We start from the raw sequence: 14,809 nt of genomic DNA, 5'->3' as shown, positions 1-14,809 counted from the left end.
ACAATTGGTATACTATACAACACCATACAAACACTATACAATTGGTATGATCAAAAGAAGATGACTCTCACAAAAATAGAGCAGCTCTATAGTGAACATAATAAAGTCAACAGGTTGGCTCTAGTATTAGCGGCCACAATATGAATATGGACAGTTTTGTTATTTTGATTATATTCAGAAATTCAAAGTCACTTACAATGTGTCTGTAACATATTTACTGTATGTCTGCACACACAAACAGTTATGATGTGCTGATGTTTTGGATGATTTGAAATATAAAAAAATTGAGACCCTGATCTTAAGGTTTTTGCATGAACTATTATGACAGTTCAAGTCATAATACAGTCACATCTAAAAAATATAACTATTTAGAAAGCCCTGGTGGCTGTGTAACACAAAATCTCTCTCTACCAAATGTGTTAAAAATTACAACGTTAAATGAGCTGATAAGGAATTGGGGGGACTACTTCTTTGGTAACTAACGGTCTGTTAGTTACTGCTGGTACCTACAGACCTGTCCACAAACCAGTATGAACCAGATCATTCTGATGCAAGTAATTGTCTATGCATGAAGGGGTTCGTAGAGTATAGTATGATTTTAGGGTCTCAATTTCAGCATTTCTGCGCTCACAATGTAGCTTTAACTTCTCTAGGGTAGTTCAGAATTTTGGATGTTATTGTTGTTATTGTTATTTATTGTTGGCATGCGGCAATTAAGATCGTGCAGAAACGATCACGTTAATAGAAGAAGAAGAAAAGGTCTGGATTGATGCTGAAGTGGTTCGTGATTATTAACAGAGGCTCTACTTTCAACAAAGGGACGTCAAGTCGACATTTTGTCAGTACACGTACACTTACTACAATGCACAGCATTAATAAATTGCTCATGTAGCCAAGGCCTACACTCTTTTCTCCAGTTTTAGAATATTACCTACACTCTATTATTTGCTTAGTGTGCGAGTGTGTTTCTGTGTGATGGTGTGTATGTGTGTGTTTGTGTGTGATGGTGTGTATGTGTGTGTTTGTGTGTGATGGTGTGTATGTGTGTGTTTGTGTGTGATGGTGTGTATGTGTGTGTTTGTGTGTGATGGTGTGTATGTGCATGTTTGTGTGTGTGTGAGAAAGAGAGAGAGCAAGTCATACAGAAAGCCAAATCTACAGTAAGAGAGAAATATAAAAAAGTGGTGGGGGCAGGGAAGGTGGGGAAGAGACCGAAAACCAGCTCCTCCTCCCCTTGTTCGTTGCGTTCTCCTCAGATGAACTTGTCATGTTACTTGATGATGTGTTCTTTTGGAAGCCAGGCCATTCATATCCCCTGTTATTTGTGTCTCCTCCCCCCCGGTTACAGTGACCCACTGGTTATCAGGAACAAAGTCTCATTGCCTTCATCAGGAACTATAAGCATACTCAAACAATCCAATTTGAAAGTACTTGAAGGCCAATGAGAAGTAAAAAAAAATAACAATATTGAAAGTAATGTTTAACTCTGATGTATCCAACTGCTACACAATAACACAATAACATAACAATAACGAGGCTATATACAGGGGGCACTGGTACAGAGTCAGTGTTCAGGGTTACAGGTTAGAGGTAATTTGTACATGTAGGTAGGGGTGAAGTGACCATGTATAGATAATAAACAGCGAGTAGCAGCAGTGTACAAAACAAATGGGGGGGGGAGGGGGGGGTCAATGTAAATAGTCTGGTGGCCAGTTGATTAATTGTTCAGCAGTCTTATAGCTTGGGGGTAGAAGCTGTTATGGAGCCTTTTAGCCCTAACAGCTTATAAACTTGAATTCAGTATAAGACCGTAATTGTCAAATTTGGTATCAATATTCATAAGGCCTGTATGAAATTAAATTATTTGTTTTCTTTTAAACAAATATATGGGGATGAATATTGAACAAAGTGAAAGATGTATCCATTAAATGTTAATCAATCATCTAGGTCTGTTCATGATTTAGTGCAGTTAGTTGCTGCATGTTATTAGTGCTACAACAAATAGGGATTGCTATGCCACGCTACGCGGAGGCCTCCAGAGACCACAGGATGGAGTCAAACAAGGTCAACGCCAGATATACTTCCTGTTTGGGGCCCGCTATTTTTGCAACCAGGACATTATCCTAGGATCGAGCCGATTTACATGATGAATAATTTCTGTCGTTGTCAATATAGGGAACAGAAGTAGGCTACTGTACTATACAAAAGTGTACTTTCTTTAGTCTAGACATATAGTGTTTAGGTACCATACTAGGCTCAATATGATATATAGTGTATCTATGCTGGAGGATTTTACAACTCTCCTATACTCGGCTGAATATGATATATAGTGTATCTATGGTGGAGGATTTTACAACTCTCCTATACTAGGCTGAATATGATATATAGTGTATCTATGCTGGAGGATTTTACAACTCTCCAAAACTCGGCTGAATAGGATATATAGTGTATCGATGCTGGAGGATTTTACAACTCACCTGTACTAGGCTCAATATGATATATAGTGTATCTATGCTGGAGGATTTTACAACTCTCCTATACTCGGCTGAATATGATATATAGTATATCTATGCTGGAGGATTTTACAACTCTCCTATACTAGGCTCAATATGATATATAGTGTATCTATGGTGGAGGATTTTACAACTCTCCTATACTAGGCTCAATATGATATATAGTGTATCTATGGTGGAGGATTTTACAACTCACCTGTACTAGGCTTAATATGATATATAGTGTATCTATGGTGGAGGATTTTACAACTCACCTGTACTAGGCTCAATAGGATATATAGTGTATCTATGCTGGAGGATTTTACAACTCACCTGTACTAGGCTCAATAGAGAATTGAAGTGAGAAGAAAAGATGTGGAGCCTGAGTCTGGCAGAAAGGGTAGGCTGGAGAGTTGGAACATGAACACGAGGAAGACACTGAACGTTGACTACTTGGCTATGGGAATGGAGAGGCACACCACGTCCATAGTACTGTACAGAACAATATGGTGGAATGTTTGTTGCTGTTGCTGAGGTTGGTTATGTACATGCATACTTAAGATTGGAAGTAAATGCTGATTGACCCAAACAGTACACTGGCTTAATAATGCTGACTGATTTAAAGCAAAACATATTTTGAAAGCAGTATTGTCAGATCAACTCTGTCATACACTGTTTGTCTACTGTTGAATTGATCAACTGATCTCTTCTAAATCCATGTTAAATATATGTGAATACTAAATGAGTGACATGCTTTTTTCACCATTGATTTCATGCTTGAAAACATTGTTCACAATTGATTGGATATGTATTGAAACAGACACTAAATAACGTATTGTTCTAAACAAAATGGGCTCAAAACATTAACAGAGGCAGATGCTTGCAAACGGGCGAACTCAACGTGATAATAGCCACTTCCTTTTCAATCATTACCATACTGAAGTGGCAGGCGAACAAAGTGTTTCTAATTGTAAAGCGGAAAAAACTGTTTACATTAATTAGGCAGAAGATCATTGTAAATTCCTGGCAAATGGAGAGAGAGAGGGACAATAAACAGGATGTGTTACAAATAGTCTTAACGGATGGAGCACACACACAGGATCAGTCTATTACTGCATTAGCTCTACCCCTCTCTCTGGACATTTCTCAGAATTGAAAACTTGAGCACAGGATCTAGCTGATGTTGCGATGGTGTAAGTCTGGTTCGATGCCATAGTAGTTATGGTATTGTTACATGCACATCTTTGTTTTTTTACATGGCAGACTCCCAATGCTTCAGTGCCAATATTCCCCTCCCCCTCCCCTGTCAGTGGCGAGCATCGCCATTCTCCCTCCACTACATCAACTGCTTTTTGGTTCATTGAGATTCAGCCTGGCACACAGACAATGCCCATTTCTTGGCACAGGATATTGAAGGGAGAAGCGTACAAGATTCTACCCCAGTCTTTTCCCTCTCGGTCGTGCCCAGTGTTTTACCGATCCCCGTGGACCATCGCCAACTCATGTTAGATATTTTTCGTATTGTGCTCGTGGCAAAATACTAATCGCGAGTGATTCGTAATCCAGCTAATCCACAGTATGGAACATTAGAACCAAGTTTGTTATTGCGACGGTTGTTTTACTCTGTCCGGGCATCTTTCTATAAGGTGAAACACAGAAACAGCATTTTCTGATGATGTCTTTGTCAGAAAAAGTGTACAGGAGAGATGACAGGAAGACAGCTCCTCTCTCTTACTTACCACGGCAGCCATTTTCTTTTGTCCAATGAAGTCAGTGAGTGAGAAGCCTGGGATTTGAACAGTTGATTATAAGGATCCAGCTTTTTGCTGACTTAAACTTTTTAATGTTTGTAAGTATTATCTCTTCTCCAAGTTTAAATGTGCCTGTTTTCGTGTAGGTTATATATTATGTGCACAAATATGACTGACTGTCTTGTATGATATTGACATCTACCAAGCCTGCAGATCTGTATTTATATAATTAGGACATACGGTCATACAGGTAAAACACCAAATATATCATATTATGGATTCTCACCGTCAATCCCATCATCTGTTGTCATGTATCCAGTCTTCAGGCTTGACAACAACCTCTCCCAGAACTATGAGGCCCATCATCCTCATGAAGCACTGTTCAGTGGGTAGTTCCTGCCTACCAGCACTTCAAACAGAAGGGTGGGTTTCACATAGAAAAATGGTATGCAAAAGGTTGTGTAGCTTCTTCCTACTAAACTTGCTACCAAAACTATACAAGTGATTACTGCAAACTTATCTTTGATCAAGTGTTACCAATGTGCTACGCTTGTTTTCGTAAGATATTTTACCATTTTGAAATTGACCACTATCTTATTTCCTTTGTTAAACTTCCGGTCTGCGGGCTGTGTTGTTAATTATTCATAAACAACCAGAAAATCATCAACGAAGAAATGTGGAGTTACTCCAACAAAATCCAACTGAAAACGTATTTCAAAACGCATTTCTTATTTGACCTTATTAAGACATCTAAATAATTGTATACTCACAGCCTGGAAATTGAATTATTTTTCTCTAACTTGAAGATCGAAATACCTCAAACTAAGATAAACTTCATAACACATTCATGTATCAAGTTAGGATTCACAAGTTAGGATTCACAAGTTAGGATTCACAAGTTAGGATTCACAAGTTAGGATTCACAAGTTAGGATTCACAAGTTAGGATTCACAAGTTAGGATTCAGCCCTAAGCCTTTAATCACTTATTTTTGTCAATAGAAATCAGTCCCCCTCGGTCTGTCTCGTCTATGTAAACTGACCAGTCAGAAGAGGCTCTTATTTGCCGTATAATTAATTCAACATCTCAATTAAGACCACTCCATCCCTGCCCCACTGCCTTCTCATTCTCCCCCACATAGCAGTCCCTGGCACTCCTACACACTGCCTCGCAGCCTGCCAAAACATTTCAATCACTGTCTGCCTTAATTAGGCCAAATAGGAATTCAGAATGTTAATGAACTGCCCTGATGCCTTTCAGAGGCAATGGTTCACATGCTAATTAATGCAAAGCGGCGGGGCCTCTTCATGGTTTGACCATCATCTACCGTAACACTGCCTGAGCTGGCCCAACCCACCCAGCCAAAGCATGGCCCTGGGGGGCGCGGGCTGCTCTGCCCAGCTGGTACTTCTAACTCTAGTTGGCACAGCTAACACTGAGCTCTTTTTCAAAGAGCTGGAAATGGCTTCCACACTGAGAAAAACAACCACATAGTTTTAGGGGGACATTTGAGACTCTCTTGTTATGGTAGAAATGATAGAAACATCTTTATAGCTCACTATCAAATACCATGTCAGCATAAAAACAATGGAATTTGATCAGTTTTCATTCCCCTTCATCTCTTCGAAATGATGGACGCTGCAAAGTGGTAAATGTCATTGAGCTTATCCACTCAGATGGGCATAATAGTGTCACCTTTTACAAGTAAATCAGTCAGACCCAGCTGAGATCCAATCCAATGAATTGAAAGAAGCGGTGTGAGAGTTTCACAGGTTTCTGCCCCACAGATGTTGTCACTTAAGAGTGCCAAGCAACTCCGTAAAATGGCCAAAGCGCTACTATTTTGTTTTCATCCTGTTCCCTTCCTTCCTTTGCATAGTTGGCAGGCTATCCACACAGCTCTGTTCAGGCTATCCACACAGCTCTGTTCAGGCTATCCACACAGCTCTGTTCAGGCTATCCACACAGCTCTGTTCACGCTATCCACACAGCTCTGTTCAGGCTATATACACAGCTCTGTTCAGGCTATCCACACAGCTCTGTTCAGGCTATCCACACAGCTCTGTACACGCTATCCACACAGCTCTGTTCAGGCTATCCACACAGCTCTGTTCAGGCTATCCACACAGCTCTGTTCAGGCTATCCACACAGCTCTGTTCAGGCTACCCACACAGCTCTGTTCAGGCTATCCACACAGCTCTGTTCAGGCTATCCACACAGCTCTGTACACGCTAGGAGGAGGCAACTGGGGGTTAGAATTCAGCTTTTTACTTCTGCCTGTTAAACAGCAAGCTACCGTAAGGTTGTAGGGCTGGAAAGAGCCAAGTTTCTAAAGAAAATGGGCACTAATTCCTGGCACAGCTCTCCTTTATTACATGCCAACTTCTCTGAATGCCAGTGAGTTACGCTTTAGACTCGCACAAATTAACACACTTTCCGTAGCGACTGCATTCTTTTGTTATTATTTCGTTCATCTTTTGACCTAAGCTACCTTTAGCGATTCCGTAGCGATCAGATCACATGCCTGCTTTTCTCTATAACTGTCACAGTGACACAGACACACACCTGTCGTTGCCTTAATATGAACTGATGAATCCTCGGGTTCAGCTCCACAGCTCACACAAAGCAAAGCAGTTGAACCAGGCCCAGGTTTAAACATCAGAGCCAAAACCAAAGAGGAAATTGCTCCTTGGAGGTAATTCCCTATAAAACTGTTACCAGACTAACTCTTCAGTCCGTAGTGGGGGATGTCATTTGAATAATCTGGACCTGTGCCAAGTTTATGTTTATGACTGATTATTCAAGTTGGTTAAATCTACTGTCCTGTGGTGTGTCTGAATGTGTGTGTCTCTATGTGTGACCATTTGTTTGAATGCAAATGTGCAAAGGTGTGTGTATGTGTTTATTATGTACAGTAATGATCAACCACTAAACATACAAATGCACTCTCTCTCTCTCCTTCTCTCCTTCTCTCTTTCTCTTTCTCTTTCTCTCCCAGATTCCCAGTAGAAGTCCTGACCTCCTCTCCGGGTTGATGATAAATTGAGCACCTGTCCTTGAGACTGAGGTAGTAGATTGAATAGTTGCGGGGTATATTTCCTCCCTCTGACATAACTATACAATCTACTGTCTTTCCTAAGGAGACAGACCAATCGTCAATACCCCTGAAGCCAGACCATTTTCCCCTGGCTGTCCCATCCATCTCCCCAGCCTGGACACCTGCCTGCAGCCTGTCTGTGTTCTGTGGGGAAGTTAACAATTAGCATATCACATCCATTCACTGAATGTTCCAGGATAACATGAGGATGTGCAACATTTCCTCTGTTAGACCACCCAATTCTTTATTTGGTTTACAACGATTGGGGCCTATTGTGATATGGCCCTATTGTGTTTGAGTGAAAGTGTGCTTTAGGGTGAGTGTGTTGTTGTCGCCTCTCGCTGTGTGTGTTTGAATGACATTCCCCTCTCATCCGTCAGTCTTTAGGGTGAGTGTGTTCTGGCGAGGTGAGGTAGTAGGTTGTATAGTTTTTGAAGGGATAGAATCCTATTCAGGTGATAACTATACAGTCTATTGCCTTCCTTGAGAGGCACAATGACCGTCTGCAGCGACGAGAAACTCTACAGAAAACTGCTTGTTGAATTCCTCTGTGCATCGGATGCAATCTTACTGTGGTAAAGCAACAGAGGGAGCAATGGTGTGTTTATTATAGTTTGCTAGCGTCACCTAGTGGCCAAGGAGCAGCAGGACTCCAGAGACATTCGACCTGAAGGTTCCCGTAGGCAGGGGTGAAAAGACAATTGAAATATCTTACTCAAGTAGGAGTACTGTTACTTTAAGCAATGCAAAATAAAGTGCATAAAGAATAAAGTTGGCAGACTTCAATATACTTCATATTCCAGAAATAAACATGTCTCATTCTTTCACCCTTTCAATCCATCATTCACCCATCTGTTACATCTTACTTATCCATGGGACCGGCTGATATTCACTCACTCACCCATTCACACTCTTTCCCTCGCCCACTCACTTACTCCCACTCACAAAATATATTTTCCCTCACACACCAGGGGTGGAAAGAGTACTGGAATATATTACTCAAGTAGAAGTACTGTTACTTTAATGAAAATACAACAACAACAAAAAGTACTCAGAAAAGATACTAAATTACAGTAACGAGAGTAGTTGTAATGAGTTACTTTACACCTCTGCTCATAGGTTCACGACTCAGAGCAGGAAGTAAAGAATATGAAATTACCTTAATAGAGAATGCATGAGTTTGACATAATCTAAACTATAAGGGTTGGTTCTCGAGACCTAAATCAAGCCCTGAATAAGTTTTTTCAGTCTTGTAGTACTGTTACAAGTCAACATTATTCAAGGTTTTATGAACGAATAAAGGTTAAATAAAGCTATGAAACTGCCTCTATCTTTTACTCTGAATTTTGAAGGAATTCAATTCAAGACCTCAGATTACTCCTATTTTTAGGGCTTCTACTCTTTAGCTTGTACGTAAATTATCTTTCTCTTGTATATAATGTCATGTGGATTATAATGTTTTGCATAGACATACCACAACCATGGACGAAACTACATCTTCCGCAGCGATGCTACTAGTATCACAATGACTTGAACACTAAAGCATGACCTAGTTTACAATATGTGAACAAAACTGAAAGTATGTAGCTCTAATGGAAAAATACACGATGGTTACAAAGGTCAGTGGACATGTGATAGAGTGAAGCCAGCCATTGTATCACTCTGGTAGGAACACAATGCGTTCATCTATTGCAATATGTCATATTGCAATAATGTAATACATATCCCACTGCGTACTGCCATCTAGTGCACTTAGACAAGACCAGGGGAACTGTAGATGTACTGCCAGTTAATATACATGAATCAATAGACACAATGTAATCATTAGCTTCAACAATTGTATATTACAACAAATGTAATAGTATGTATTTTACAAACCATTTTGAAATAAAAACTTAACTTCAGAGAGGATTTCCTCATCTCAGAAAATATATATTTTGATAAAGAAAGAATTTGATGGAGACCTATTTGTATACTTTCTGTGTCACCTGATGGTATAAAGACATTACCGCCATAAAATACGTGAAACATAATCTTGTGGGAAAAGTTGTGTTAGAACGTTGCGTATGGTTGTGTTGAAAATAACCATGATCATAAAAAAGTCATTAGGGAAGTGCCTCTTCATTGAGATCTTATTTCCAATTCTGGGAAAGAACTGTATACATACAGAAGGTAACAATTATAAAAACGACAAACTTTTGGATTGAGGAAGTGGCATTTAGACAAAGGAAATGTATCAATGAAATTAAACACCCACTACGCTTTCTATTTTCACCATCAGTTTCATTCGCAACAAATGCAATTTGCTGTGATATGACAACTCCGTTGAGCAATGCTAAAGTAAAATACTTTGACATTAGCTCTACCTGATCTACACATGCGTATATTATACTGATAACACAATGCATAAAGACACATTTGAGATATATACCACATTCTAAATTGCTTTGCATCCCTACAATGACCCTTTTCAAAGTATCTGAGAATAAAACCCTGGAACTATAACTTCTTACCACACTCTATACATGCCACTAACTGTCCCTCACTCACTCAATGATGAACTCCCCTGCATCAGTCATTCCTGGCTACCCTAGGATTACTGCTGGTGTTCTTCTCAGTGGTCTGGTTGTCACCTCGGTACACAAACTTCCTCCATATCCTCAGGTATGCTTCCTGGATCTTGCGGATCTTGAAGGCATACACGATCGGGTTGACAGCTGAATTGCCATGGGAGAGGAGGATGCCCACATAGAAGGCCTGTTGGGGTATGTCTGATGGGTTACCAAAGTAGGCAACACAGTTCATGAAGTGTAGAGGGAGCCAGCAAAAGGCGAAGAGTACCAGAACCAGAGTCAGGGATCGGGCCAGGCTCCTCTCCTTCCTGAAGTAGATGTGGGACTGGGCACCGCTACCCGTCCTCCCCTTCAGGTTCTTCCGGATCATACAGAATATGTAGCAGTACAGGACAGTCATGATAAGCAACGGTGTGAGGGTGCAGAGGAAGAAATTGAAGTATACGATGTATGACATGGGAATCACAGCCAGGAAACGGCAAATGATGGTGGTTGAGTTCCCTGAGTGAGACAAGGTGTCATGGTTGTACCACCCAAACATGGGTGGGAAGCTCAACATGAAGGCAACAAACCAACATATTGCTACCACCACCCAAGATCTCCTCTCTGTTACTGTCCTCTTGTACCTGTTGAAGCAGAGAATCTGTTCATCTGACATGACAACCTTGATGCTTTCCTTTGTATGCACGCACCCACCTATTTAGTGACACAGTCATAATAATAATTATAAAGGGGACATCCTTTGAGAAAATGTGCTCGGTGATAAATGTAGTGCCCTCCGTAATTATTGGGACAGTAAATATTATTTTCTTATTTCGGCTCTATACTCCAAAAGTTTGGATTTAAAATCAAGCAATGACTATGTGGTTAAAGTGCAGATTATCAGCTTTAATTTTTAAGTATTTTCATCCATATTCATAGAACGCAGTGACTGCATCAAGCTTGTGACTTTACACATTTGTTGGATGCATTTGCTGTTTGTTCTGTTTTGTATTTCAGATTATTTTGTGCCCAATAGAAATGAATGGTAAATGCTGTTGTCGTGGAATTTTTGACACAAGGACACTCAAAGTCAATCTTAAATGAATCATCCTTTATTTGTCAGTGCGCTGGAGAGGTTTCAACCAACTCAATGCACCATAGTACACATGTCAATCAGGAGCTCTACTGGGGCAGTCCCAGCAAGTGTCTTATATACGGCTATACACAGACAAGTTATATTTGCATGATTTAGCATAATTAATTAATCATTACCGTTTTGTTTCATTCATGTGACCGACCAATACTGGTTCCTAACATGTGACAGACCAATATCTCACGAGGCTTCTTCTCTCTAAGCTGAGACCTTGAAACTGAGATATCTTTAATTTGTTCTCAAAACAAGGTCTGGGCGAACTGCCAAATTGCAGATACTGATAAGGATTCGTGAAATCAGTCACTTGCATGAACACAGAACAGTACATGAATAGAACACAGAAATGAGTTATCAGAAAGGCACAAACATAAAAATTCCCTTACAATGTATTGTGTCATTTTGGAGTCACTTTCATTGTATTTAAGAATAGAATGTGTTTCTAAACAGTTCTATGTTAATGTGAATGCAACCATGATCACAGATAATCCTGAATGAATTGTGAATAATGATGAGCGAGAATCGAAATTATTAATCGAAATTATGGATTGCAGTTTATCCGCTTGTTGTCCTCTTATGCCATAGTCTGCACATCTCAATAGTCATTAGAAACCACATTTGTCAGCCATATCAGCTATGTTTTTTTTAAAGAATGCAAAATGAGGCCGAATGAACTGTTTCACTGACAGACAAGGCTCCGCTGATAGCCAGGTGAAGCAATGGTAAAATATTGGGACTGCTGTTGGGACAGCTTTATGTAGGCCCTAACAGTTTGTGGGCACAGTTTGTCACTGTTAACGTGCAATTCATTTGTTGTTTAGTGTTGTGGAGTGGCTTTGCTGGCATGCATCCCACTTTTATAAATGTTTTCCCCCACCAAGATTTACCTGCTAAAATTGCAACTGTGTGAGAGGTTAGAATACCCTGGGTGTATGATATTTGTACGTCTGTAACTTTCTCACTCAACATTATTCACAATTTATTCAGAATTATTGTAATCATGGTAGTGTCCACATTAATGTAAAAGTACTTAGAAACATATTCTATTCTTATTTACAATAAAAGTAACTCGAAAATGACACAATACATTATCTACCATTCATTTCTATTGGGCACAAAATAATCTGAAACACAACCACAACCAAAACAGCTAATGCATCCAACAAATTTGTACTACTTTATTACACATATAAGTGAATTTGTCCCAATACTTTTGGTTCCCTAAAATGGGGGACTTTGTACAAAAGGGATGTAATTTCTAGACTGTTCATGAAAATACCCTCAAATGAATGCTGACAGTCTGCACTTTGATCTCGTAGTTATTTTTTGATTTCAAACAAAAGAAGAAAAAATGCTTCACTGTCCCAATAATTACAGACGTTTTACAATATTTAGGTCAGAAGACAGCTCACCTGAGAGGGATGAAGACTCGTAGATATCGGTCCACACAGATGGCTAGTAGAAACAGTACAGAGGCCAATGTCAACAAAATTTCCACACAGCTTATGAAGAGACAGACATTGAATGAAATCTGCACTCTTCCATCTACCAGTATAGCTGCTGGCACAGCCACAGAACCCACAAGGAAGTCTGCCACAGCCAGAGAAACCATAAAGCAGAAGGTGGGCTGCCGTAGAGAGCTGCTCAACCACACTGCCGAGATCACTAGCACATTGCCCAGACAGCAGGCAACAGCGATCAGCACCTCCAGCACTGTGTAGGCCACCTCTCCTCCAGACATCCTGTCAGCCATTCCGATGGAAGTGTAATATTCTACTGTATTCCACTGAACTATAATCCTGAGGATTTTACAGCAATGTTTCTTGGACCAGACTGTCGAGTAAGTACATTTGCTCACTGAAAATGTTACCCCCTGCAACTTCATGCTTAGCTTCCGTTTCCTTTTCAACAAATGCAAAAGGTTTAAACGATATGCACATTGACAAATCATTAATATAAACAACATTTTAAATTGTCCTGCATCCTCAAATAATCTATTTTTGAAAAATTCTAATAAAATCATGTAAATATAAACAAATCTAAAATGTAATAATTTTCTGTAATTTTTATTAAAACAAATGGCATCTTTGTGTATCCTTTATTTCTATACATATACAGTTGAAGTCGGAAGTTTACATACACTTAGGTTGGAATCATTAAAAGTTGTTTTTCAACCACTCCACAAATTTCTTGTTAACAAATTTCTTGTTTGGCAAGTCGGGTAGGACATCTACTTTGTGCATGACACAAGTAATTATTCCAACAATTGTTTACAGACTGATTATTTCACTTACAATTCACTGTTTAACAATTCAAGTGGGTCAGAAGTTTACATACACTAAGTTGACTGTGCCTTTAAACAGCTTGTAAAATTCCAGAAAAGTATGTCATGGCTTTAGAAGCTTCTGGTAGGCTAATTGACATAATTTTAGTCAATTGGAGGTGTACCTGTGGATGTATTTCAAGGCCTACCTTCAAATTCAGTGCGTCTTGCTTGACATCATGGGACAATCAAAAGAAATCAGCCAAGACCTCCATAAGTCTGGTTCATCCTTGGGAGCAATTTCCAAACGCCTGAAGGTACCACGTTCATCTGTACAAACAATAGTTCTCAAGTATAAACACCATGGGACCACGCAGCCATCATATCGCTCAGGAAGGAGACGCAAACTGTCTCCTGGAGATTAATGTACTTTGGTGAGAAAAGTGCAAATCAATCCCAGAACAAAGGCAAAGGACCTTGCGAAGCTGCTGGAAGAAACAGGTACAAAAGTATCTATATCCACAGTAAAACGAGTCCTATATCGACATAACCTGAAAGGTCGCTCATCAAGGAAGCTCCAAAACCGCCATAAAAAAGACAGACTATGGTTTGCAACTGCACATGGGGACAAAGATCGTACTTATTGGAGAAATGTCCTCTGGTCTGATAAAACAAAAATAGAACTGTTTGGCCATAATGCCAATTGTGTAAAGACACCAAATTAGTGTATGTAAAGTGTATGTAAACTATGTTTGGAGGGAAAAGGGGGAGGCTTGCAACCCAAAGAACACCATCCCAACCGTGAAGCACGGGAGTGGCAGCATCATGTTGTGGGGGTGCTTTGCTACAGGAGGGACTGGTGCACTTCACAAAATAGATGGTATCATGAGGCAGGAAAATTAAGTGGATATATTGAAGCAACATCTCAAGACATCAGTCAGGAAGTTAAAGCTTGGTTGCAAATGGGTCTTCCAAATGAACAATGACCCCAAGTATGCTTACAAAGTTGTTGCAAAATGGCTTAAGGACAACAAAGTCAAGGTATTGGAGTGACCATCACAAAGCCTTGACCTCAATCCCATAGAAAATGTGTGGGCAGAACTGAAAAAGCGTGTGCGGACAAGGAGGCCTACAAACCTCACTCATTTACACCAGCTTTGTAAGGAGGAATGGGACAAAATTCACCCAACTTGTTGTGGCTTGTGGAAGGCTACCCATCACGTTTGACCCAAGTTAAACAATTTAAAGGCAATTTGGCAATGCTGCCAAATACTAATTGGGTGATTGTAAACTTCTGATCCACTGGGAATGTGATGAAATAAACCATTCTCTCTACTATTATTCTGACATTTAACATTCTTAAAATAAAATGGTGATCCCAACTGAACTAAAACAGGGAATTTTTACTTGGATTAAATGTCAGGAATTGTGAAAAACTGAGTTTAAATATTTTTGCCTACGGTGTATGTAAACTTCCGACTTCAACTGTATATATTTGTTT

The 14,809-nt window shown here is 39.8% G+C and overlaps 1 protein-coding gene and 1 long non-coding RNA gene across 2 annotated transcripts; one reads left to right on the top strand and one right to left on the bottom strand.

Moving 5' to 3' along the window:
* The first annotated feature begins 1,722 nt into the window (after positions 1 to 1,722).
* Positions 1,723 to 8,661, top strand: LOC129851429 (uncharacterized). The gene is made up of 2 exons (XR_008758970.1): positions 1,723 to 4,341; positions 7,242 to 8,661. It is a non-coding gene; the product is annotated as an uncharacterized LOC129851429 (long non-coding RNA).
* Positions 8,662 to 9,445: 784 nt separating this feature from the next.
* LOC129851428 (adenosine receptor A1-like) lies at positions 9,446 to 12,904 on the bottom strand. Its single transcript, XM_055917949.1, has 2 exons — positions 12,458 to 12,904; positions 9,446 to 10,539 (listed from the first exon to the last, which is right to left on the bottom strand). Exons 1-2 carry the CDS (start codon positions 12,796 to 12,798, stop codon positions 9,912 to 9,914), a joined length of 969 nt encoding a protein of 322 aa, XP_055773924.1. The 5' UTR covers positions 12,799 to 12,904; the 3' UTR covers positions 9,446 to 9,911.
* Positions 12,905 to 14,809: the final 1,905 nt, after the last annotated feature.

The sequence above is a fragment of the Salvelinus fontinalis genome, chromosome 3 (assembly GCF_029448725.1).
Source record: "Salvelinus fontinalis isolate EN_2023a chromosome 3, ASM2944872v1, whole genome shotgun sequence".
NCBI classification, from domain to species: domain Eukaryota; kingdom Metazoa; phylum Chordata; class Actinopteri; order Salmoniformes; family Salmonidae; genus Salvelinus; species Salvelinus fontinalis.
This window is presented reverse-complemented; position numbering and strand designations above follow the sequence as displayed.

Bases quoted from the DNA above. Each gene is read 5' to 3' on its own strand.
- LOC129851428 (XM_055917949.1), bottom strand. From the start codon at position 12,798: ATGGCTGACAGGATGTCTGGAGGAGAGGTGGCCTACACAGTGCTGGAG. The intron at 10,540-12,457 runs GTGAGCTGTCTT...CTGCTTCAACAG, and splicing joins CGAGTCTTCATCCCTCTCAG to GTACAAGAGGACAGTAACAG.